The sequence below is a fragment of the Siphateles boraxobius genome, unplaced genomic scaffold (genome assembly GCF_051911475.1).
Source record: "Siphateles boraxobius isolate OS27281-9 unplaced genomic scaffold, OSU_SipBor_1 7, whole genome shotgun sequence".
Classification (NCBI taxonomy): domain Eukaryota; kingdom Metazoa; phylum Chordata; class Actinopteri; order Cypriniformes; family Leuciscidae; genus Siphateles; species Siphateles boraxobius.
The window spans coordinates 17,660,497-17,683,689 of record NW_027509197.1 but is presented as its reverse complement, the minus strand read 5'-3'; the positions used below and the strand labels follow the sequence as shown (position 1 = coordinate 17,683,689).

The following is a 23,193-nucleotide window of genomic DNA, read 5'->3' as shown; positions in this document are numbered from 1 at the left end:
GACTGGAAGGAGAACTCAACACTGAGACTTAATGTGTTTAGACAGGTTCCTAATGGAGCAGAATGGCAGACATCTGCAGTGCTCTGCTCAGGTTACAGGGCTACAAATGCATCTCATTTAGCCAACCCTTTCTTGATGCTTTAAGCAGGTCCTGCAGAGGGACAATACCATTATATACTCACTCAGCTTACAACAGCGGGGATGACACAAAACAATAAATCATCATCATCATCATCATCATCTTATGTATCATCATTATCAACATGTTCAAAATAGTTTCAGGCAGCACAGCATGTTGATAAGGTGAGAAGAACATGCAGAAAATGGGGTGTGACTTTAGGTAAAATGTGTCGCTACACTGAAAATGTCACCAACCACGATCCTTTTAAAGGGGATGTCACATATCAGTGATGATTCACAAGTGAAAGGGAGTGCCTAATAATTTACAAAGAACTGGGCTTATATGTGAGGAACTTAAGAGACCAATAGGGATAGCATTAAAGTGCTCGCAATGTTTCTAAAGTGAAAACGTTCTCCTGAATGCTTGGTTGAACTTGATATAAGATGCCTGTCAGCAGGACAGGAATAAAGACAGACAGCTGGGAATAAAGTTCAACTGCATTGAATAAATCTTCTCTGACTTTTGGCACTGTGTGCTTGTTTAGTCCATTATACTGTGAAACTAATAGCTGTAGTGCATGTCAGAACGAGGCTGATGAACGAGACAGCAGCGTAAAGATATAGCACCCTTATTGAAGTTGTTCTAAAGGGCGACATTATATTTCACACACACTATTTTCATAACCCCTAATTAACTAATTAAATTGACCAGCGCTGTATGTATCTGGAGAACCTGGACTCAGCTGGCTAAATGACAGTTCAATTAAACAATCCCATTTGTAATGTAAAGATATGAGATATTTGATCAAAATTGAAATGGAATAAGACACTGCACCTCATGTTGAAAAGCACGGTGATACAGCACAACACATTTGTTCATTAAAAAGGCTGAAATTGCAAGCTAATGACTCACTATTATATTTTTTCACATTCAGTATTATTTTGGTACCGAGCAGCATGGGTTCACATTGGAAGGGCTTAATTAGAATGAACTTGTCTAGTTATTATTCCACATATCATGACTTATACTAGAATACTGAATTTTCATGAGTGCCACATTGATCCTGGACACCAATGTGTTGTCTCATGTTTTACTATAAACCCAGTTCAGGTGACACATATCATTATAACACATCTGAATATCCCCATATTTGCTGCTTAACCTAGACATTTACATAAATACAAATGTATTCATAAGCTTAGCAACCTTTTGTGTTGTTATTTTTCCCAGGGAACCCAAAATTAAGCATTTTTAAAGAATTTTAGAAGACTTGGAATACCGTATGAAAAGTATAGACTGCTTTTTTCATATTATGATGCATTTATGGTGGGTTTTTTTCATCTTCCCTCTTAAACAATGCGTTAAAAATGTCTACTTCAATATAAGCAAAACAGTTTGTAACATAGATTTTGAGTGATCTATTCCTTTAAAAATTGCTTTCTGTTTTTACAGCCAATGTAATGTGTGAATGTAGTGAGCTACTGCAAAATGAGGAAGGTCACACTGAAAGAGCAAGAGAGACGATAATTTGCATAAAAGGCAAATATTGTCTGAGCTCATTTGGCATTCAGCCAGTAAAAAAAAAAAGTTTTTAATTAGTTAGTAGATACTGCTAAATGTTGCTATGTCCTTATTTAACAATTACTAAATGCAAAGAGTTTTCTAATACTAAAAGAGTGGATTTCATCACCAGCGTGAATAATAACAATACTAACCCTTCATTAAGCTTCACCCACCTTTATTTACTTTCCCTAACTCTTATGAAGCTTTTCAACAACCACTTGTTCTACTCTCTGCATTGTTCGTGAATTAACTCAGGAATCAATCAATAAGGATTACTTATGCTTATTGCTTTATGATAGTAATAACATAAGAGAATAATAAGAATGATGATAAATTATAAATTATTAAAAAACAAAAATGGCTGGACTATTCACAGTGGCCTGAATGAATGAATGAAAACATTAACAGAACGAACAGTACACATATTACATTAACATCAAAGTCATTGTAAAGTATTGCATTGCACCCTCAAATTATATATAAAAAGAAAATGTAAAATAAAATAAGACTTAAACAACCAAATTAGATGGGATAGTATATTCTATGCAGCTTTACTGTCTGCGGCTATATTTTTTGTTGGGCTAAAAAAAATATTCTTATAGAAACATCTGCAAAGTTAGGCTTTGCAGATGTTTTCTATCCATTTCTTTGTGTTATCAAAGCTCTTTTGATGACAGTGCGTTAAATTGAAAAAAAAAGTAATTATAGGTAAATCTAAAAAAATGGCTTAACACTGAAATAACATCCATCTTATGGAAGTAAAGCTACCTGGCCAATACTGTAGGCAGAAGCGTTTCATTGACGACCCAAATCTTTTACACAGCATCTGATCAAAACAACTGCGCAAATATAAAAAAACGCAAATCTCAAATAATTTTAAAGCCGTGTTATCTGCTGCAGTTTGATTATTTCTATCTAAGTGCCAATGAAAAGCATTGTTTAGCTTTAATCATTTTTATATGTCAAAAATATATCTGTGTTTGTGTTTGGAGCTCCGTCGAATTGAATCATTAATCCCTGATTTTCTTCTTTACCACTCATTTATAAACAAGCACTTTCTATTTTTATATCATGTGAACTTATCCTCGACACTATTCCTTTTAAAAAACAATCGGATTGCTTTGATATCGCTACTTAGATCCAACTTTCCGAATCTCGGCTACTAGCCTTTAGCCCGCTAGCATTTCACGCGTGGCCTCGCGCCTATCGACCCTCTCATTTTACACCCGTTTCACTGAAAGGATACGGGTTATATCCATCATTTCAGTCCTAAATTAGTAGTGATATTGGTAGTATGGTGTAATGAACAGAAACTGCTCTTTGTAAATAATTGGAATCTGTTCTGGGAGTGACCTAGGCTCTACCGTGCTGATGGCCTGCACCCCAGCAGAATCGGAGCGGCTGTTCTGTCGGACAACATCTCCAAGACGTTACACACCATATGACTAGTAAGTCAAAGTCCAAATCACAGTCTTTGCTGTCCCAACTTAATTGATATAAGTAGTGTAGAACATTATATAGAAACTGTGTCTATTCCTCGCTTAGTGAGGCCAAACAATAAATCTAGTGTAGGATCTAGCAAAAATCTTATTGTAATTAAACCAGAAAATCTAAATATCAGTGAACAAAAACAATTTCTAAAGCTAGGTCTTCTAAACATTAGATCGCTCACACCTAAGGCGGTCATTGTAAATGAAATGGTCACAGATAATAGTTTTGATGTACTTTGCCTTACTGAAACCTTGCTTAAACCAAATGATTATTTCGGTCTAAATGAGTCTACTACACCAGAATACTGTTATAAGCATGAGCACCGTCTGATTGGTCGTGGCGGCGTCGTTGCAACAATCTATAGAGATATTCTTAATGTTACTCAGAAAACAGGTCACAGGTTTAATTCGTTTTAAGTACTTGTGCTAAATGTTACGCTCTTAGATGTAAGAAACAAATCCATATTATCTCTAGCCTTGGCTACCCCATATAGACCTCCAGGGCCCTATGCTGACTTCCTAAAAGAGTTTGCATACTTTCTCTCAGATCTATTGGTCAATGTCGATAAAGCAATAATTGTTGGAGACTTTAACATACACGTAGATAATACAAATGATGCGTTAGGGGCTGCGTTTACAGATTTATTAAACTCCTTTGGGGTCACGCAAAACGTCAGTGGTCCCACTCATCGTCTAAATCATACACTAGATTTATTTATATCATATGGAACCAATCCAACTGATATAAATATTATAACGCAAAGTGACGATCTCACTGATCATTACATGGTATCTTGCGTAATACGTACTGCTGAAATTTGTCATGTTGCGCCACGTTATCGACCAGGCAGAACAATCCTTCCAACCACTATAGATAGATTCTCAAATAGCTTACCTGATCTATCTCAGCTGCTCAGTGCACCCAAACAAACAGATGAACTAGAGGAAATGACTTGCAGTTTGAGCACCATGTTCTCTAGTACACTAGATATTGTTGCACCAATTAGATTAAAAAAGGTTGGAGAGAAAACTAAAGCACCATGGTACAACAGTGCTACGCATGCAATCAAGAGAGAAACTCGTAACTTAGAGCGTAAATGGAAACAAACTAATTTAGAGGTCTTTAGAATCGCGTGGAAAGACAGTATGTCACGTTATAAAAAGGCTCTAAAAGCAGCCAGGGCTGAGCATCTCCGCAAACGAATAGAAAATAACCAAAATAATCCAAGGTTTTTATTCAACACCGTGGCTAGACTAACAAATAAACAAACATCACCAGAGCAAAATATTCCGTTACAATATAGTAGTAATGATTTTATGAATTACTTCAATGAGAAAATAGAAAGCATCCGAAACACAATTGTAAATATACAATCCTCTATGATGTCTTATGATTCAGCCTCAATTATGGCCCCTCTAGAACAACTACACCGCTTTACAACTATAGGACAGGAAGAGCTAAATAAACTTAGCATTGCATCTAAACCAACAACATGTTTATTAGATCCAATACCCACTAAACTACTGAAAGAAGTGTTACCTGTAGTGGAAGAGCCTCTTCTTAATATTATTAACTCATCTTTATTTTTAGGTCATGTTCCAAAAATATTCAAGCTGGCAGTAATAAAACCTCTCATTAAGAAACCGCAATTAGACCCAAATAACTTAGCAAATTACAGACCCATTTCAAATCTTCCATTTATGTCTAAAATACTAGAAAAAGTTGTGTCCGCTCAATTGTGCTCTTTCTTGCAAGAAAATGATATCTATGAAAAATTCCAGTCGGGATTCAGACCGCATCATAGCACAGAAACTGCGCTAGTTAAAATTACAAATGATTTACTTTTAGCTTCTGACCAAGGCTGTATCTCAATACTAGTTCTACTCGATCTTAGCGCTGCGTTCGACACTATAGATCATAAAATACTCTTGGATCGACTACAAAACTACACTGGTGTTCAGGGACAGGCATTAAGCTGGTTTAGATCGTACTTATCAGACCGTTACCATTTTGTCTGTTTAAATGGGGAAAAATCAGAGATAACGTCAGTAGACTATGGAGTGCCGCAAGGATCGGTGTTAGGCCCTCTGCTATTCTCAATATACATGCTGCCACTTGGTAATATTATAAGAAAACATGGAATTAATTTCCACTGTTATGCTGATGACACTCAATTATATATCTCATCACGATCAGATGAAAACACTAACTTATCTAAATTGACAGAGTGTCTAAATGATATAAAATGCTGGATGACGTGTAATTTCCTGCTATTAAATTCAGATAAAACGGAGGTACTACTTATTGGTCCAAAAAACTACCCACAAAATCCCTTACAATACAACTTTAATTTAGAAGGATGTCCTGTTACTTTATCCACTACAGTAAAAGACCTGGGTGTTATACTAGACCGCAACTTGACTTTCGAAAATCATATTTCATATATTACAAGAACAGCCTTTTTCCACCTTAGAAACATTGCTAAGCTACGTAACATGCTATCTGTTTCTGATGCAGAAAAGTTAGTTCATGCATTCATGACCTCGAGACTAGATTACTGTAATGCTTTATTAGCTGGTTGTCCTGCATCCTCAATAAACAAGCTACAGTTAGTGCAAAATGCAGCCGCTAGAGTTCTTACTAGATCAAGAAAATATGATCATATAACACCTATTTTATCATCTCTACACTGGTTACCTATTAAGTTACGTATCAATTACAAAGTATTCCTACTGACCTATAAAGCCCAAATGGTTTAGCTCCTGTGTATTTAACAGACCTTCTATCGCCATACAATCCATCGCGCTCTTTAAGATCACTAAATTCGAGGCTTCTGGTCATTCCTAGGATATCTAAGTCCACTAAAGGAGGGAGGGCGTTCTCGCATTTAGCTCCTAAACTCTGGAATAGCCTTCCTGATATTGTTCGAGACTCAGACTCGCTGTCCCAGTTTAAAACTAGATTAAAGACGCATCTCTTTAACCAAGCATTCACTTAATGCTTAACCTTTAATACTACTGCTGAATCAGTTCGAATGCATTAACATTATGAACATCAGCTATGCTAATTATTTCCCATCTGCCTTTCTGCTGGAATCTCGGGACAATAGTCCCGAGGTAAATAGCGTTCGTCAGCTCCAGTTTGTATCCAGCCTCTCACGGAGACTTCAGATGCCCCAACGCCTGTGAAGAGACGACTCGACGCCTGTGAAGAGACGACTCAAAGCCGGCGATATGTTATGCCATAAATTACTACTTGATTAACTAACTGTATTTTTCTATGTACATTTCCGAAATGCACTTTCTGTAAAGCTGCTTTGAGACAATGTGTATTGTGAAAAGCGCTATACAAATAAATTTGAATTGAATTGAATTGAATATACAGACAAGTAATAACTGGCAGACATGTTATTAACGTATTTTCCTGCTAGTCAATTCAGCTTAACTACTGAACAAGACTAAAGTGGAGACTAATTTCCTTATGGGAAACATAATATATATATAATCACTCTGAATCTAAAATAAGTACAAAGGAAGACTTTAATCTTTTTCACAGAAATACTGCCCTAGATTTTTCCAGCTCTCATCTCATTAAAATATTTGAGAACAAATTAGACATTTAATCAGAACAAGGGACTTTATGTTTAGTGTAGATGTTTTTAACTTAAAGGATCAATTAAAACAATCATGAAAACATGTTTCAAATAGTGTTAATTACAGAGGACGCGTAATTGATGATTTAAGAGAAACTTTTCTTTTACCTAATCCTTTCCTTAAAAGGTTTACCCAAAAATTAAACTTGGCATTATTTACTTGCCCTCACACTCTCTTTCGGAGGTTCATAAGAGAAGTTGCAATATGAAAAATCTTTATTTTGAGTCTTTTAATGAATTATTGATCCAATTCACTAAAGCGTTCTGAATGATTTCTTTACAAATCAGACAGATCCAGTTCTCAAGGTCAATTCACTAACACAATGATCCACAACGGTCAATACGTCTAGACTATAAGATTTTCACAACTTTGAAATTTCAGTCTGTTCATCACACAAAGCTATTGTAATACAGAAGACCTTGGATATAGTGAATGTTTTAATATGGACATCTTTGATATTTGGCGATATGATATTATTATATACTTTCATGTTTAATGGGTTATTTACTTTTCTTTCTAGTGATAAAGTATGTTCACATGCTGTTTAATTCATAAAATTTAATCAAAATAAAAATAAAAAATTCATTAAAATGAAATCCATAAAATGATCCCATGTTGGGTACCCCTAAGAGGTTAAATCTAATAAAAAAAAACCTTTAAAGTACTTTATAGAACCTATACGGAAGAAAATACATGAGGGTGAGTACATAGCTGTCAACATTGAACATTGAAAATAAGTGAGATTTCCCGGAATCCATCCCCAAAATAAGGGATTTTTTTACACGATTCTTACCCACAAACTTTTAAAAAAGCACTAATCATTAACAGTCTAAAGAGTTTATAACTACATAGGCCTACATATAGTGTTTGTGTGTATATGAGAGAGAGAGAAAGAGACAGTGTGTGTGTGTGTGTGAGGTAGAGAGAGACAGAGTGTGTCTGTGTGTGTGTTAGGGCTGTGACCATAACCGTGAGACTTCAAGCCGAAACTGCCCGAGCTTGTACGTCTCACACAATCAGAGCGTAAAAATACGTGATATTTTACGGGAAAATACTAAAACGGGAAGACAGCGGGAAAAGAGCTAAAATACGTGAGAAACCCGGAAAAAACGGGAGGGTTGACAGCTATGGGTGAGTAAATAACACATTTTTTATTTTTGAATTGACTATCACTTTACCATTTGCTGAAATATTCCACTAGAGAATATCCTGACTAGCACTGAATGTAAAGTTAGTAGAGCGAGCAAACAGTTCCTGCTGTAAGCCTCAGTAAATCCCTGAGCTTTTAAATAAGATTCATTGCCTGAACATAGGTTTTATTTTATAATTCCCCATGAGTTAAGATTTTCAGCATATCATATGAGTTCCCAATTCACTTGCATGAAATATCTGGAAAAATTTATGTATTCAGGCCAAACCACAAAAACAAAGCAGGGTGTTCTTCTTCTTCTTCTGAGAATCCAAAGATGGTCACAAGCCCCACACCACTTGCATCACAAAAGTCATGATGTCTGTTCAGTGAAGAACGATTTTTTACAGTGAGTGTGTGACTGTGCGATATAACAGTGACAGTGTAGTGACTGCTGCCACATGCCACACCATTATGTCTTACAAAACACAGAGGACAAGTTAAACATGCTGTTTCAGCATGAGACATTCAGACTGCACATGGACAGATGAGCCATGGGATTTGCGAATTAAGGCTATGGAGGCATAGAAAATCGACTGGTAAAAACTGTAGAACTTGTTTTTAAGTTCTAAAGTTTTTGTAGCTTTTGGAAAGTTCACAGTCTCCGACAACACAGTGACTATTGTCATATTAAATGTCCAACAACCATACGCTGTATCACTATGGACAACTCGTGATAAACAGACTGTCTGCTTGGCATGGGCCAAATGCCAACTTCCTCTTCTCCGTTAAACATCATATTACGAAATAAAGATTACAAATATAGACAGGGATGACATGATGTGCATGTGTCAGTAGGGTGTCATGTGTGTCTGTTTGCAAGGTGTATGTGAATGTAGATGACTGCATTACAAAGAGTATACATTACAAAAGCTATGGGGATGAGAAATTGCTTTTCTCCTTCATTCCAGGGCCGTAGCATTAATCTTAATTTCTCTGAGCTCATGTCTTCCGACAATTCTTCCTTTTAAATGAAATTTTACCTAAGCTTTTCACAAGACTTGAGAAAAAAGCAAAAATGGGAAGAAAGAATGAACAAAGATGGTTAGGTAGAATGAGGACGAGACCTTGGCAGAAACCAAGACTCAGATGGGGGAGTCATCGTCATCTGGCAAGCAAATCCTGAAACATCCTGTCAACCTTCTACATTTCTCCTTCGCTTCCTCTTTGTGCATGTGCTTTGTCTTCATACACTCTATGTTGTGTTTCTAAAAGCATTGCATAATTATGATTTATAAAGCACATTCATTCTAATGATAAAATGCATGGACAATACATCCTAGTGCTCTCTAAATCAAGGGTGTGAAGACAGAAAAAGCATCAAAGAAACAAGGTTGCTTGCAAATCTTCAGATCATTGAATAGATGTCTGAATTTTGACATTTTTAATGAGTATCTGATTCTGCAGCACATATGTTACACCTCCTTTAAAATTAGCAACATTTCTGGACTGCATGTTGCCTAAATCTTATGAGCAGTTAAGAGGCTAATGTCAAGAAATGCCAAGGGGCCCCAAATATGTTGAACCCACTGAGACAGATCTAAATTAGAAAAAAAGCCAGCTAGTTTGTGTGAAATACTATAGGCCTACATGATATTATAATTAAATTATTAAAGGATTAGTTCACCCAAAAAGGAAAATGATGTCATAATTGACTCATCCTCATGGTGTTCCAAACCTTTATGAGTTTCTTTCTCCTGTTGAACTAAAAAGCAGTTACTTTGAACAATGTTGGTAACCAGAAAGTTGAGGGTATCCACTGATATCCATTGTAGGAAAAAGAAGTACTATGGAAGTCAATGGCTACCGTCAACTGTCTGGTTACCAACATTCTTCAAAATATAGTCTGTTGTGTTCAACAGAGAGAGAAAAAACTCATACAGGTTTGGAACACCATGAGGGTGAGTAAATGATGACATAATGTTCATTTTTGGTTGAACTAACCCTTTAATAATTAAATAAAGCATTAATAATTGGCTAATAATAGTTAATAATTTTTTATTCATAAGAATATCATTTGAAAAATATTAGGGTTTTTTTCAATCTAATATCAGAATATGAGAAACCTTTTCAATTCATGGATGGCCCCTCAACAGGCATCCAGGAGCCTACCGGAAAAAGTCCTAAGCACTATCACTGAGGCTAGAGCCCCGTCAACGAGACGCCTCTACGCCCGGCTGGTGTGCAGCTTGGAACCTTAACCCCTACTTGTGCGATGTACTACTGGTACTATCTTTTCTTCAAGAGCTGCTGGATGTGGGCCTTCCATGCTCCTGTGGCGGGTCAGTCCTTGGGAAGGAACGACCTGGTTGTGCGCTTCCTTAAAGGGGCAAGGAGGCTTAACCCGCTTCGACTTCCCTCTATACCAGCCTGGGACCTATCCACGGTCCTCAGGGCCCTTAAGGGAGCCCCATTTGAACTGCTTTATTCGGCTGACTTAAAGCCTCTTTCACTCAAGACTGCACTCCTGCTAGCCCTAGCATCGGTCAAGCGAGTGGGTGACTTACAAGTGCTCTCTATGAACGCCTCATGTCTCGAGTTCGGGCCCAACGACTCCAAAGTCGTCCTCAGACCAAGACATGGTTACATACCCAAGGTGCTCTCTACTCCGTTCAGAGCCAAGGTGATTTCGCTATCGGTGCTTCCCTTAATGGAAGACGATAGAGAATTAGGTCTGCTCTGCCCTGTTAGAGCTCTCAGAATCTATCTGGAGCGTTCTGCCTCATTCAGACAGTCGGAACAGCTCTTTGTATGCTTCTGTGGCTGTACCAAAGGGCTTCCGGTCACGAAGCAGAGATTATCACGATGGATACTGGACGCTATCTCTTTAGCCTATGCTTCTATGGGCCTTCAATGTCCCATAGGCATCAGGGCTCATTCCACAAGGGGCATGGCCTCTTCATGGGCTTGGTCCAGTGGTGTTCCAATTGAAGACATTTGTGCCACGGCCGGCTGGTCTTCGCCGTCCACATTTGTAAGATATTATAATCTAGAAGTGCCAGCACTGCAGGAAAAAGTTATTTCTATTTAAAAAGAGGTCTTGGCCCCTGAAGGGCCCAAACCTCTAGGCATCCCTTCATGGGCTCTGACATTGTCTGGTCCCCGTAGGGCTCTGACTTTAGTTCTACTATAAGCCTGGGACTGCTCAGCCCCAGGCGATTGCTCAGAGCAAAGTCGTCAGCTAATAGCACGGCGTTTCAAAATGGGTTCCCATAACATACTAACATAACCGAGTATGTTCTACCTAACCAGAAAAATAGAAAAATAATGTTTAGCACTATGACAGCAAACACTTACACTACATAAAATCTTCATCATGAAAATCTTTATCTTCAGTGACTCAAGAGGAGAGTTTTCATTTACTGCTTGTTACAGCAAAGCAGCATGACCTACAGAGATCATAAACTACCACTAACATCATCAATATAATGGAATACAATTGTCCTGTAATTACCAAAACACATCCCAACTACTAAGCCTAAATGATTTAAGAACTATAACTCAGCAATGCCAAAAATTTGCAGTTGGCCAGTTCTATCCAGTTCTACTTTTACTGAAGACTGCTCTGGCAGCTTTAGTCACAACTAGCTGCCCATCCTGATGGATGCCACTGCCAAGCTAGTCTCACATAGCCAGCGCTTTGACTCAACAGCATAAGGTCCGGTCCACATTGCAGCTTATTTTGGCCAAAAACGGCCTACTTAGACAGGAAGATTTTCATGTAGCCTACTGTTCCGTTTAGGGCCAGGTTAATCTGAAATTTATTACACAAAAAGTGGCTTGAATTATTTGAATAATAATTTTGTGACATAACTGCAAACAGCTGTACAGAAAATGTGTAATCAGAGTAATCATAATTCCGTCAGCCAATCAGCCTGAAACTTGCCAGACTGAGGAAGTAGTATTTTCCAGTATTGTGTGAAATATGCATCAGACAGTCGGTGAACAGACTGTGGGCGGTCTGTGGGTGATTAAGACTAGTTCTAACCAAAAGTAGCTGAACATCCTGAAGACTGCCTGCCACAGCCAGGAAAAGCATCACCATGAACTCACTGAAAGCGGCCACAGCCAGGATTAGCGTCACTACAATGGAGATCCAGGACACCCACAGAGCTTTCTTCCTGTAACTCTGAGCTTCATGAGGCTTCAGTCGCATGCTGCTCTCCAAGAGACCTGTCAAAAAAGTAAATAAAACACTGGTTAAAGGCCATTATATAATTACATTAAGTGCTCTATATGGAAACAAACAACAGGAGCTGATTATTTACTCACTGGACCATGACAGGCATTAAGAGGGAGAGGGTAGACACATATTAAAGAGCAGAAATAAATCTGCACTGTCGGGGAATGACTCGTCTTGTTTAATTAGCAGAGCAAAATGGTTTCAACCACATTTAGATGCCACTAATAAATTCAGTTTATCGTGTATCAAGTCACAAATTATATGACTTTAAATGCTGTTTGCTAGCAGCCCTGCGAGATCTTTAGCTACTGGAAGTTGAGACAGCGATTAAAAGCCTGTTTCCACCTCTGAGTAAAATATTAAAAGCTACTTATGACTTCATATCGTGTAATGTACACTATAGTGTTTAACAGTATTTTGCTTATTTGAACAAAACTAGAGTAAAAATAGTAATGATTGTATATGAATAATATGATGATCTGCTGCTCAAGAAACAATTCTTCTTTTAATGTTGAAAACACTTGTGCTGCTTACATTTTTTATGAATAGGAAGTTTATCTTTTGTAAAATATTTTGTAATATAGGCCTATCGTAATAACCCCCAGTTTCACAGACAAGGCTTATCCCTATAGTCCCAGACTTAAATGAAAGTTTGCGCTGTTTTAACTGGACTTCTTATTTTGTCTCAAGTTGCACACCAGGAATGTTTTTTTTTTCTAAGGCATGTTTCTTAAAGCTACTTAAATGCCCTAATTGAACTAAGGCCTAATCCTGGCTTAATCTAAGCCATGTCTGTGAAACCGGGCCTTCATGTCTTTACTCTCACTTTTGATCAATTTACTGTATGTTTGATGAATGAAAGTATTAATATCTTTAAAAAACAACCAAAACTTTTGAACGTTAATGTAACTTTTATATCTCTCAATATGACTTTGTGAGATAAAGTCACAATTAAGAGAAAGAAAGTGACATTATTTCTTCATTTTAAATATCCATCTTTGTCTCACAATTAGCCTACCTTTTTTATTTATTTTTTTTGCTCAAAGGAAGAAACAGACTTCCACAAACAACAGCATACCTTACAAGCTGTTAGTTAAATGTTTAGCAGAGATACTCCACAGTATGTGCGATACAATACATCTGTGTCCCTCAACAGAGTCTTTATCAGGTCATTATTAGAGATATATACAACACCACAGGTCATAAATTTAATCTGTGAGTGTAATTATGAATAAGACTAAGTGAACAGAAGCCGCAGAACCTGCTGACTGTCTATTGTTGAGCGTCCAAGCAATGTTTATATTGTGCTGTGTTTGCCAAAGAGGTAAAACTCAAATATGCCTTTGTCATCTGTTCAAAATGAATGGCAGCTATGTCATCGTGACAGTGGGAGGCTGTGTATATCTTCCCCCATGTACACCAAACTGATCTGTCAGGCCTGTGGAAGTCACATGCTGAGGGTTATGAGCACAGAGTCAATAGGTGGTCAGTCAGTGTGATTGTAAAAGCTGAAAAACAGAGCTGGGGAATGTGGCCACTCACATGATTTATTTCATCAGTAAGGATCGGGAGCATTTGTTGCACTCACACAAATGTAACCCATAAGTTCCAAACTATTTCCTTTCCAAACCAAAAAGTTTGTCCCGATCTATTACCACACAAACCTTTGCACACAGTACATTTGTTCAGTTTGTACCGTTCATGCAAACTCTAGACTAGGCACATAAAATGAGCTGAAACTCAATGTAAAGGGCCTGCCCCCACTCCATCCGTCTGCTAATCATGTGGAAGCAGGACATCCACATGACCCAGCAATTCTTCCATGCTTAATAGGGTTTGCATGAAAGAGAGAGAAACATTCCTTTTAATGGCTTAAAGGACATCTCGGCTAAAAGATTTGCTTTTTATTAAACTTTTAGGAAAATCTGTAAGTGGATTAAGCCATTTCAGGATTAATGATGTAACTTAGAAAAACAGGATATGCTTCCCTTAACAACATGTATCATTTCTGACAACTGTTCAAATTCAATGAATAAATATAAAGAAACTGTTTTTAATCCATATTATTTTAGTTTAAACAACTGTGACCTATTTTATGTAACTGCAGTTGAGTAGAAATGTTTTTAATATTTTCTTCAAAAGTATAAGACAGTAGTGCCAACTATTCTGACTGCCAACTGGCATGGTGGTTTAAAGTCTACTTGCTTTATGTGTGTGAAGAATTTACTAAAGGCAGCCAAAGCGAGCCCTACGCTAAACTAGCTGTCCATCCTGATGGCTGCCACTGCCAGTTCAAGTAACTGCAAGTCGTGAGCAAACAGATATTTGACTAAATGACAAAGCTTGATCTGCATTGCATCTTAGACAGGAAGAAAGTGTTCGAGCAGCATGTAAAGTGAACAACCAGTTGTATTATTATATGAAATAGTCAGATCGCCACTAGTAGACCAGCATGAATTCCCATCCAGTCCATCCATAAATTCCATCCTCATCAGTCTTTTTCTTAGACTTCTTCTATTTTCTAAGACTTCTTCTAATGCCCTCACAATTTCACCAGTGGAGAATTGAAGGGTCTTATGCATAATTCAGTGGCTCAAACTGATTGCACAGGGGGGGGCTACAGCATACAGCCACATTCAGATCCTGCAGGTGCAGAGTAATGCTGCTTCTAAGAGTGGAAGTGCTGATATGAGATAAGATGCACCTCTGTCTGAACGTCTCCACTTGAGGTGCGAGTCAGCCATAGATTCGGTTTGAGCAGAAGTAGAAACAAAGTTTCCAGTCTTTAGCCTATAGCTGGACCGTAACCAACATAGATGGCCAGATCATAAACTATAACATTTGTTCCTCCCAAATCATGAAAAAGTGGTTTGAGTCTGTAGCAATAACATGTAGGTTAACAAAAGCACTAAGTCCACTGCTTAAGTCAACTAATTCCAGTCTAGAATTCTAGAAACTGCTAAGAAAAATACAAATACAATTAATGAATTCATTTGAATCGCCTTGAATTTTATGTTTTGACACAAACCATTAAAATGATATAACCACTTTACTGCCAAAACACACAAAAATGAAGTTACAAAACAGGTGTGAGGACATCAAATAAACATAACATAAAGTGCTAAATGACACATTCTGTTGTAAATGTCAAATTTCGAATTGCAATAACTTTGTAGCCTATTTGCAAAACCCCATGTGGAGCTCTACAGCTGCTCTTAACATTAACATTGCTTCTCCATTGAAAAACAAAACATGTCCATCTATTAATTTAAAAGCTATTAAGCTTAAATATGTTGTTAAAACATAGCCTATCCTACTCTTAAACGTGCAATACCAGAAAGGATTGTTTATTTTCAGGTCCGTTTTTAACTTACATCTAGTGTGATTTTTTTTTTTTGTGCTCACCTGAATTATTAATAGGCTTAGCTTCAAGAGCGCCTGCGTGGTCCTTTTGACCGCAACCTTTGCGAGCCTCCTTAGTCTTATTCACATCACATCCCAAATAAATTCTACTTTAAAGAATACCATTGTCTTTTAAATACATCCTTGAAACAACTCCACAAAAGTACAGATTGATCTGTTAGAGAGATGGTGTGTGTTTACCTTGTCCCTCAACGCTATCTGTGATTTTCATCTCCTGGTCCCGGTCCATATTGAAAGGATCGCCCTGGCTCCCTCTTTTGGGTAGGTTCGGATCCTGAGCAGCGGCGCATTGTCCGTTTCGCACAGCCGACGGGTCCACAATAGTCGGATTGGGAACAGGGCATGGATCAGAAGTAGTACTGTCTGTCATTTTTGTTAGCCTTTTGAAATCAGATGAAGCCCTCAATAAATGATCTCACGTCGAAATGCGACGCGCAGCCATCCAGTGGCAGCATTAAGGGTAACGGAGCAGAGATGCGGAGATAAACGCAATCTGCCCAGCATCAGCAACGGACCACCACCCCGCCCTCCCACCGAGAACAACTCCAATCCGAGCGCAAGAACTGCAGCCACCCAACTGTAATTTCACATGGGGTTAGTTTGGTTAAGATGCTGTCTCGCTCTCTAGACTCAACAATGACTTTTCTTATTTGCACGTAATCTGATTTTAGCTGTACAGTTCAGTTGTAGTTCCTCCTTCGACTGACACAGATTTGAGAAACGTTTTTTTATTATTATTGTTTTATAGCCTATGACAAAGTCAGCAGCTGCCACATAGCCATCTTTAATCCATTATAACGAAAAACTTCATATAATCTTGTCTTTTTCAAGTTTTGTTAGCCTATATTCATTCAAGGAACATGCATGTTTGTTTGTAGGCTACTAGTAGGTTAGTTGTGTTTGTTGGCTAAGAAATCACACAAGCACTTGTTTTAAATGTGATTCAATCGGATATTTAGTAGCCTATAAATTGCTTTATGTCTACATATAAGTGACCATTTAATTTGAATAATAATTTAAAAATTTCTAAACCTGTTCTAAACCTGTATGAGTTGCTTTCTTCTGTTGAACACACAAAGAAGATAGATAACCAGTTGACGGAACCCATTGACTTCCAATAGGTAGTTTTTTTTTTTCCTACTATGAAAGCCTGGCTTCAACTGTCTAGTTACCAACGAACATTCTTCAAAATATCTTCTTTTATATTCAACAGAATACATAAATGAATACGGGTTTGGAGGTGAGTAAATAATAAATAAATAAATTTAAAAAAAGAATAGTATAGACCTGGTAGAAAATTATTGGTAAAAATAATTTTCATTTTTGGGTGAACTATTGTTTCGGACAAAAATAGGTGCGATGCGAGACCCACGCGGTCTGAAATTTCGTGTCTGGGTGAACGATTTTCCCCATGCCGTTTTCAGTTTCGAGTTGTTGGATTTGCCAAGGTGACCAACAGAAATCTGTTTGGTTTGAAAGTGTCTTCTGTGTGAGCTGTGCGTGACGTGCGTCATAAAATAACACAAGACTGACTCCATTGACAATGGACATTTCCCCGCAAACGAAAGCTCCAAACGGAATTTAAAAAAAAAGAATGTTAAAGCGCCCGGCTGTGCACGTAACCAAGCAACATGGTCGCAAGAGGTGTACCTGAGCGACAGTAGGCTACTATAACTTTCACTCCCTGCCCACTTTTCTTTTACAGACTCTTGGCCCAAACCTCTCAGGTCAGGATGTCCTCGCTGCAGTTTGTAAAGCGAACATCTACTGGATTAAATCCAATACGTAGTGGATGCGGGATTTTCTTCTTCTTCCCTAAAAGATGTAAATGCGCTGTTTGTTTGTTTTCAACAAATGCCTGTAGCTTCTGACGTACTACCTCCAGTAACCCATAGAGGACACTGTTGTGCAGGTCAGGATGGAAAGTTATTAGATACAATATTTCCTAAATGTATCAAAACATACAAGAAATTGTTATTGCAGGCAGCAGTCTCTCCTTATAAATGTTTAAACCTTATTTTTAATGTTTGTTAATTTTTTTTTAACATTTTTTATTTTATGTAAAAGTTTGCCATATATTGCATAAGTTACAAACATGAATTTGTTCAGACAATACGGAACATGTATACAGGTACAGTATGTATTCACAAGTTATAAAAAGCGAATGGTGCTGGTTGATGTCTCTCTTCCAGGAGTTTTCATTGGGCCATTTCAAAAGACCGGACTCAGGGGTGGGAATGTTTGTTTTCTGCTTCACACACAGCTGAACATTCACAACTGCACGAGGAGTTAACATTCAGTTTACAAGGCTGTCAAAACTTCTCACTTAAGAATTGAGCTCTTCATGTCAGCAGAATGAAGATCGATATTCATAATCATATTTTACCAAAGGAATGGCCTGACCTGAAACAGGTAGGTTGCATAAGGTGTGAAAGCCATCTTTATTTATAGGTCATCATGGGTTAACCAGGATTAAGTGCCTTCTAACATATTTGTCATTTTTTTCAATTATTTCACTTGCCAGTTGCCTTGCTTCTTTAGACAAGCCTCTATATTGCCCCTGCTGGATTTTGATATGTTTGGGTCACCTGTACATCAAAGTTGATGTAATATAGGCCTATAGAACGTGTGTCTGTCCAAATATAAAGGAAATCTGCTCTTCCAATTTTTAGATTATATGTTAATGTTAAAAATGTTTTTTCAATACTAAAAGTGACACGACAAGACACGGCCACAGATTTACACATACTATGTATGCATATGTTAAACATTAATGAAAGGGTTTGATCACTAACCCTGACCTTTATTGCTTGTTTATCTGACCGAGATAAGGAAGAATTCTATTAATCATTTATCATGTCTTAACAAGCAAATTAAAGCCAAGCGTATTTATTTATTCAATCATGTATTGCTATTGCAAAAGTGTAATATTTTTATAGCATAAAATGACATTATAAAATTAACTTCAATATTGACATTTGATGTTTCACAGAGGTATGGATATGATGGATTCATTCAACTCCACCATCATTGCAAAGTAAGTTTAAAATCTGCACTGGAACATGAAAAAAAATCAATTTATAAAACTTATATAAATTATCATTGCTCACAGAGAAAATCAGCTCAATTTGCAGTTTATTCTGATGATAATGGAAGAACACCAGGTTCTGCATGCTTGGCCATATATCCAGCTGGCATGAGCTCTTCCTGAGAGAAAGTGTGTGTGAGTGTGTGCGAGTATGTTACGACCCCCATGAGGAATGAGTGGGCAGCAGAGACGGATCTGATCCTCCACTCAGAGCAGGAGGATGTTAAAACTTCTGCCAGCCTTTTTATGTACCTGCAGGCCTTTAGAGTAATTGAATTGTTCTGTACTGTGTTTCTGCTGGTGTCTCTGGTGGTTTCTGGTCGACTGAGACTTATTATATTCTACGTTGCAATAGGAAGAACTATTTTAAAACGGAAAAAACAGACATAATGGGGAAAAATGCTCATTAAACAGTCCAGTTTTTTTTTTTTTTTTGCTTGAATTCCTAATCAGGCAATACTACTTTTCTTTTTAAACATTTTCTTTAAAAAATACTTATTTTTGAGATTAAAACGTGTGTGCGTGTGCGTGTGCGTGTGTGTGTGTGTGTGTGTGTGTGTGTGTGTGTGTGTGTGTGTGTGTGTGTGTGTGTGTGTGTGTGTGTGTGTGTGTGGAAAAAGAGGACAGCAGCCCTTCCCTGGGCTCCCTGTAAGAGCAGCTGTAGAGCTCCACATGGGGTTTAGCTTCAGTAAAGTAGCAGAATTAGACCGGATCATCTTGAGCACAACAATGCGGCTGCTGCACATAACATACACATAGACTTTAATAAATCTTACCATTTCAACTGTGCCCTTATAAACAAATAAACAAACAACAATGTAGAGTGAATGACTGCAATAATGATAATAAAACAAAAATAAAACTTTTTAAATAAACTATATTTGGTTGAATGAATGACACTTCATACTGTATTCAAAGAAAATCCAAATTTTTTGATCTTCAAATAAATATTGATTCCTGATGTAAAATGTGCTTGTCATGCCAGAAACTTTTCACCTCCTCTCATTCCAAAGTCCTTTGCATTGTATTACTGTGTGAATTTGACTTTGCTCTCCACTGCTACCAAGTGGCTGAAAATACTAACTGTCATGTAGCAATATGTCAGAAATTCGCTGAAATGTCAAAAGGAAAATGTATTCTTAAAAGAAACGCCATGGGTTTTCGTGTACCAGGGAGAAGCTAAAATGATGAAGGATGGAAAATTGTTCAGAGTGATCCAGGAGAACTGCTGGGATGCAGATGCTCGGATTGTGGATATGGACAAACATGGTAAAGAGTGAAGCAGTGTTCAAATTCGGTTCTATCTATCTATCTATCTATCTATCTATCTATCTATCTATCTATCTATCTATCTATCTATCTATCTATCTGTCTATCTGTCTATCTGTCTATCTGTCTGTCTGTCTGTCTGTCTGTCTGTCTGTCTGTCTGTCTGTCTGTCTGCCTGTCTATCGTCCGTCTGTGTGTGTGTGTATATATAAATATACTTTAATTCTTATTCACGTTTATTTCTACTTTTTATCTACAGAACAGTTTAACTTTAGTTCATTGTTTTATTTATTATAGAGATTTGTTTTCATTTTTTTCAGGAGTGACAGTACAGGCCCTTTCCACTGTGCCTGTGATGTTCAGCTACTGGGTAAGAATCAGTGTAAAAATTCTCGGTTTCAATTACACTTTTCTCCCCATAAAACCCCATATTTACCTATTTTACAGTAAAAATTATTTTTGATGCTTGTCTATTATTTCAGTCTAATGTTCCTCTGCATTTCTTAAGGCCAAACCCCATGACACACTGGACCTGTGTGGGATTCTGAACGATGATCTGGCTGCTACAGTGAAGCGATACCCAAAGCGTTTTGTTGGGCTGGGCACTCTGCCCATGCAGGCCCCTGATCTAGCTGTACAAGAGATGAGTCGGTGTGTGAATCAGCTAGGCTTTCCTGGAGTGCAAATTGGCTCCCATATAAACACATGGGACCTCAATGCCCCAGAGCTATATCCTGTCTATGCTGTAAGTGCATTTGCCTTTAGTAGAACATGCCACATTCACACTAAAGTATTTGGTGTCTTTTTCTTTCCTTCTTTTTTTTTGTCAGGGAGTCTTGTCTCAGTGTGTGTAGGGCATTTTAAAAGTATTTTGCCTCTTATGACAGGCCGCTGAGGAACTCAACTGCTCGATATTTGTGCATCCGTGGGACATGCAGACAGATGGCAGAATGGCAAAATACTGGCTGCCTTGGTTAGTTGGTGGGTTTGATTGAGTGTCTTGACATGGAACATTCTACAGTTTTAATAGCCGATTGTGATCATTTTTATTGAATCAGTTTTATTATCAGCTTTATTGAAGAGTATGTATCCCAGTCATTGTTTGACCCCACTTTATTTATTTCTGACAGGTATGCCAGCAGAAACTACAATGGCAGTTTGTTCCATGATTTTTGGAGGTGTTTTCGAAAGATTTCCCAAACTTAAGGTCTGCTTTGCTCACGGAGGTAAAAATAGTAATTCTATGTTTAGATAATCATGATTTAATACAGCAAATCAACTGAAATGATAACCTGACCTATAAAGACAGGTGTTTTTTTTTTTGTGATGTGGATGTGGTGTTATAGTTCATACTTTGTGTTCCAGGTGGTGCTTTTCCATACACCATTGGCCGAATTGAGCATGGCTTTAAAGTGCGCCCTGATCTTTGTGCCATCGACAACAAAATCAACCCACGCAAATACATAGGATCTTTCTACACTGACTCTCTAGTGCATGACCCACTTTCACTGAAGTTACTCATGGAAGTCATAGGAAAGGTAGATATTTTAATGCTTATACTGTACCAGCAGTAATGCTAAATCCACCGGCAACACCGTACTGTTGAGATACAACAATGTGCAATGTTTCAAAAAAAAACTATGCAGCAAAATACATGATGCAACTCTATTTGCTATTTTAGTTTTAATAAAGGATTCGTCTTTTTGCAGGATAAAGTGATGTTAGGAACAGATTACCCATTTCCACTGGGGGAACTGGACCCAGGCGCATTGATTGAATCCATGGATGAGTTTGATAGTTTGCTAAAGGTATAAGAAACTTCTATCTATCTATCTATCTATCTATCTATCTATCTATCTATCTATCTATCTATCTATCTATCTATCTATCTATCTATCTATCTATCTATCTATCTATCTATCTATCTATCTATCTATCTATCTATCTATCTATCTATCTATCTATCTATCTATCTATCTATCTGTCTGTCTGTCTGGCCGGTTACCGTAAATATGAAAGCCGCTCTGCACTACTAACGTTAAACCTGTCAAAATATAAATTATGTGATTATCTGAACACACTAGGTTTTATTTCAAATTGCAAATACATTGAAATTCTATGTTGCTGCTAAAATATTCAGTTTGGGTAATAATACTGTGATTAAGTTAATAAATATTAATTGCATGTAGAGCATACTAATATCCAAATGCATTTTACAGCTTATCTTCATTTTACTCCTTATTTTAGGATAAACTGCTTGCTGGGAATGCTCTGGAATTTTTAGGACTGTCAAGCAAACAGTTTGAGTGACTGATCAGTTGTCTATCAGAACAGAAGTGATTCGACCAGAGAGCTGGATAATGAGAACTAAACCATAGAGTTTGGGAGTGCAAATGATTTTGTCTGAGCTATGAAAAAAAAAATCTCAGTGTATTTGTCTTATCTTATAATTTTAGTGCATGTAGAATGAGTAAAGCTGTTTGTTGTTAGGATGACAGACAGTTTTAAAAGTTTTAGGCTGAATAAATGTGTTAGGCTGCTCTGCCTCAGCGTCTAACAGTGCATGTCAATGTCAAAGTGATCGAGATGGCCAATCAAATCAAAGAAGGCGGGTCACAACACAACAAGAGTTACTGGAAAGACATACGAATAAGAGTGAATGTGTGCAGATTTCAAAATAGTTTAAATTGATTACTTGATAACTATAATTAGACATAGAACTTTTACCATTCTTGCTTATGTATTCATTAAATCCCCTTAAGCCTTTAATTATTGAATTCCATTATTATTAGGCCTATTATTATCATTTATTAAATAGGCTAATAAATCCCCCAGCACAAAAGTCAAACTCCGCATATGAATGACATCTTACTTGATTTGCTTTATTTTTTATTGATTTGTGTTTAATTAGCCTATGACACCCTACTGTCTTTTTTATTATGTTTACATAGTCTTGAGAATACATTTACAGTATAGGATGTATAGCCTATACATAGTACAGTTCTCTAGAAAAAATATTTTCTTGTTTTCTTTCCTATTAAAAAAATTGTCAAAATTATTGGTTACTTTTAAAATTATTATTAAATTATGAAATAAAAAATGTATTAAATAAATTATGTTGAACCACAAAATGTAATATTTGACATTATATTGATCTCAGATCTATGAACAATAGTTTCTTGTTCATGTCAGATACTAATTTCTTATGGATTT

General features: G+C 37.2%; 2 protein-coding genes across 3 annotated transcripts in view; one reads left to right on the top strand and one right to left on the bottom strand.

Moving 5' to 3' along the window:
- The window catches only part of tmem163a (transmembrane protein 163a), a 53,068-nt gene extending 36,741 nt beyond the window's left edge, over positions 1-16,327 (bottom strand). The window contains exons 1-2 of one of the 2 annotated variants that reach the window (XR_013197124.1): positions 15,804-16,261; positions 12,071-12,190 (exon numbers count right to left, since the gene is read on the bottom strand). Coding sequence is in view for 1 of the 2 variants with exons in the window: in XM_077215906.1 (XP_077072021.1) it covers positions 12,071-12,190; positions 15,804-15,993 (310 nt within the window). In the remaining variant the exon portion in view is untranslated. Of the gene's footprint in view, positions 1-12,070; positions 12,191-15,803 lie in introns of both variants that reach the window. The other variant, XM_077215906.1, reaches the window with a different exon arrangement.
- A 1,536-nt stretch (positions 16,328-17,863) lies between these two features.
- acmsd (aminocarboxymuconate semialdehyde decarboxylase) lies at positions 17,864-22,421 on the top strand. Its single transcript, XM_077215573.1, has 10 exons — positions 17,864-18,035; positions 18,616-18,660; positions 19,884-19,980; positions 20,301-20,350; positions 20,489-20,725; positions 20,868-20,961; positions 21,111-21,206; positions 21,346-21,518; positions 21,690-21,788; positions 22,228-22,421. Exons 1-10 carry the CDS (start codon positions 17,979-17,981, stop codon positions 22,288-22,290), a joined length of 1,011 nt encoding a protein of 336 aa, XP_077071688.1. The 5' UTR covers positions 17,864-17,978; the 3' UTR covers positions 22,291-22,421.
- The last annotated feature ends 772 nt before the right edge of the window (positions 22,422-23,193 follow it).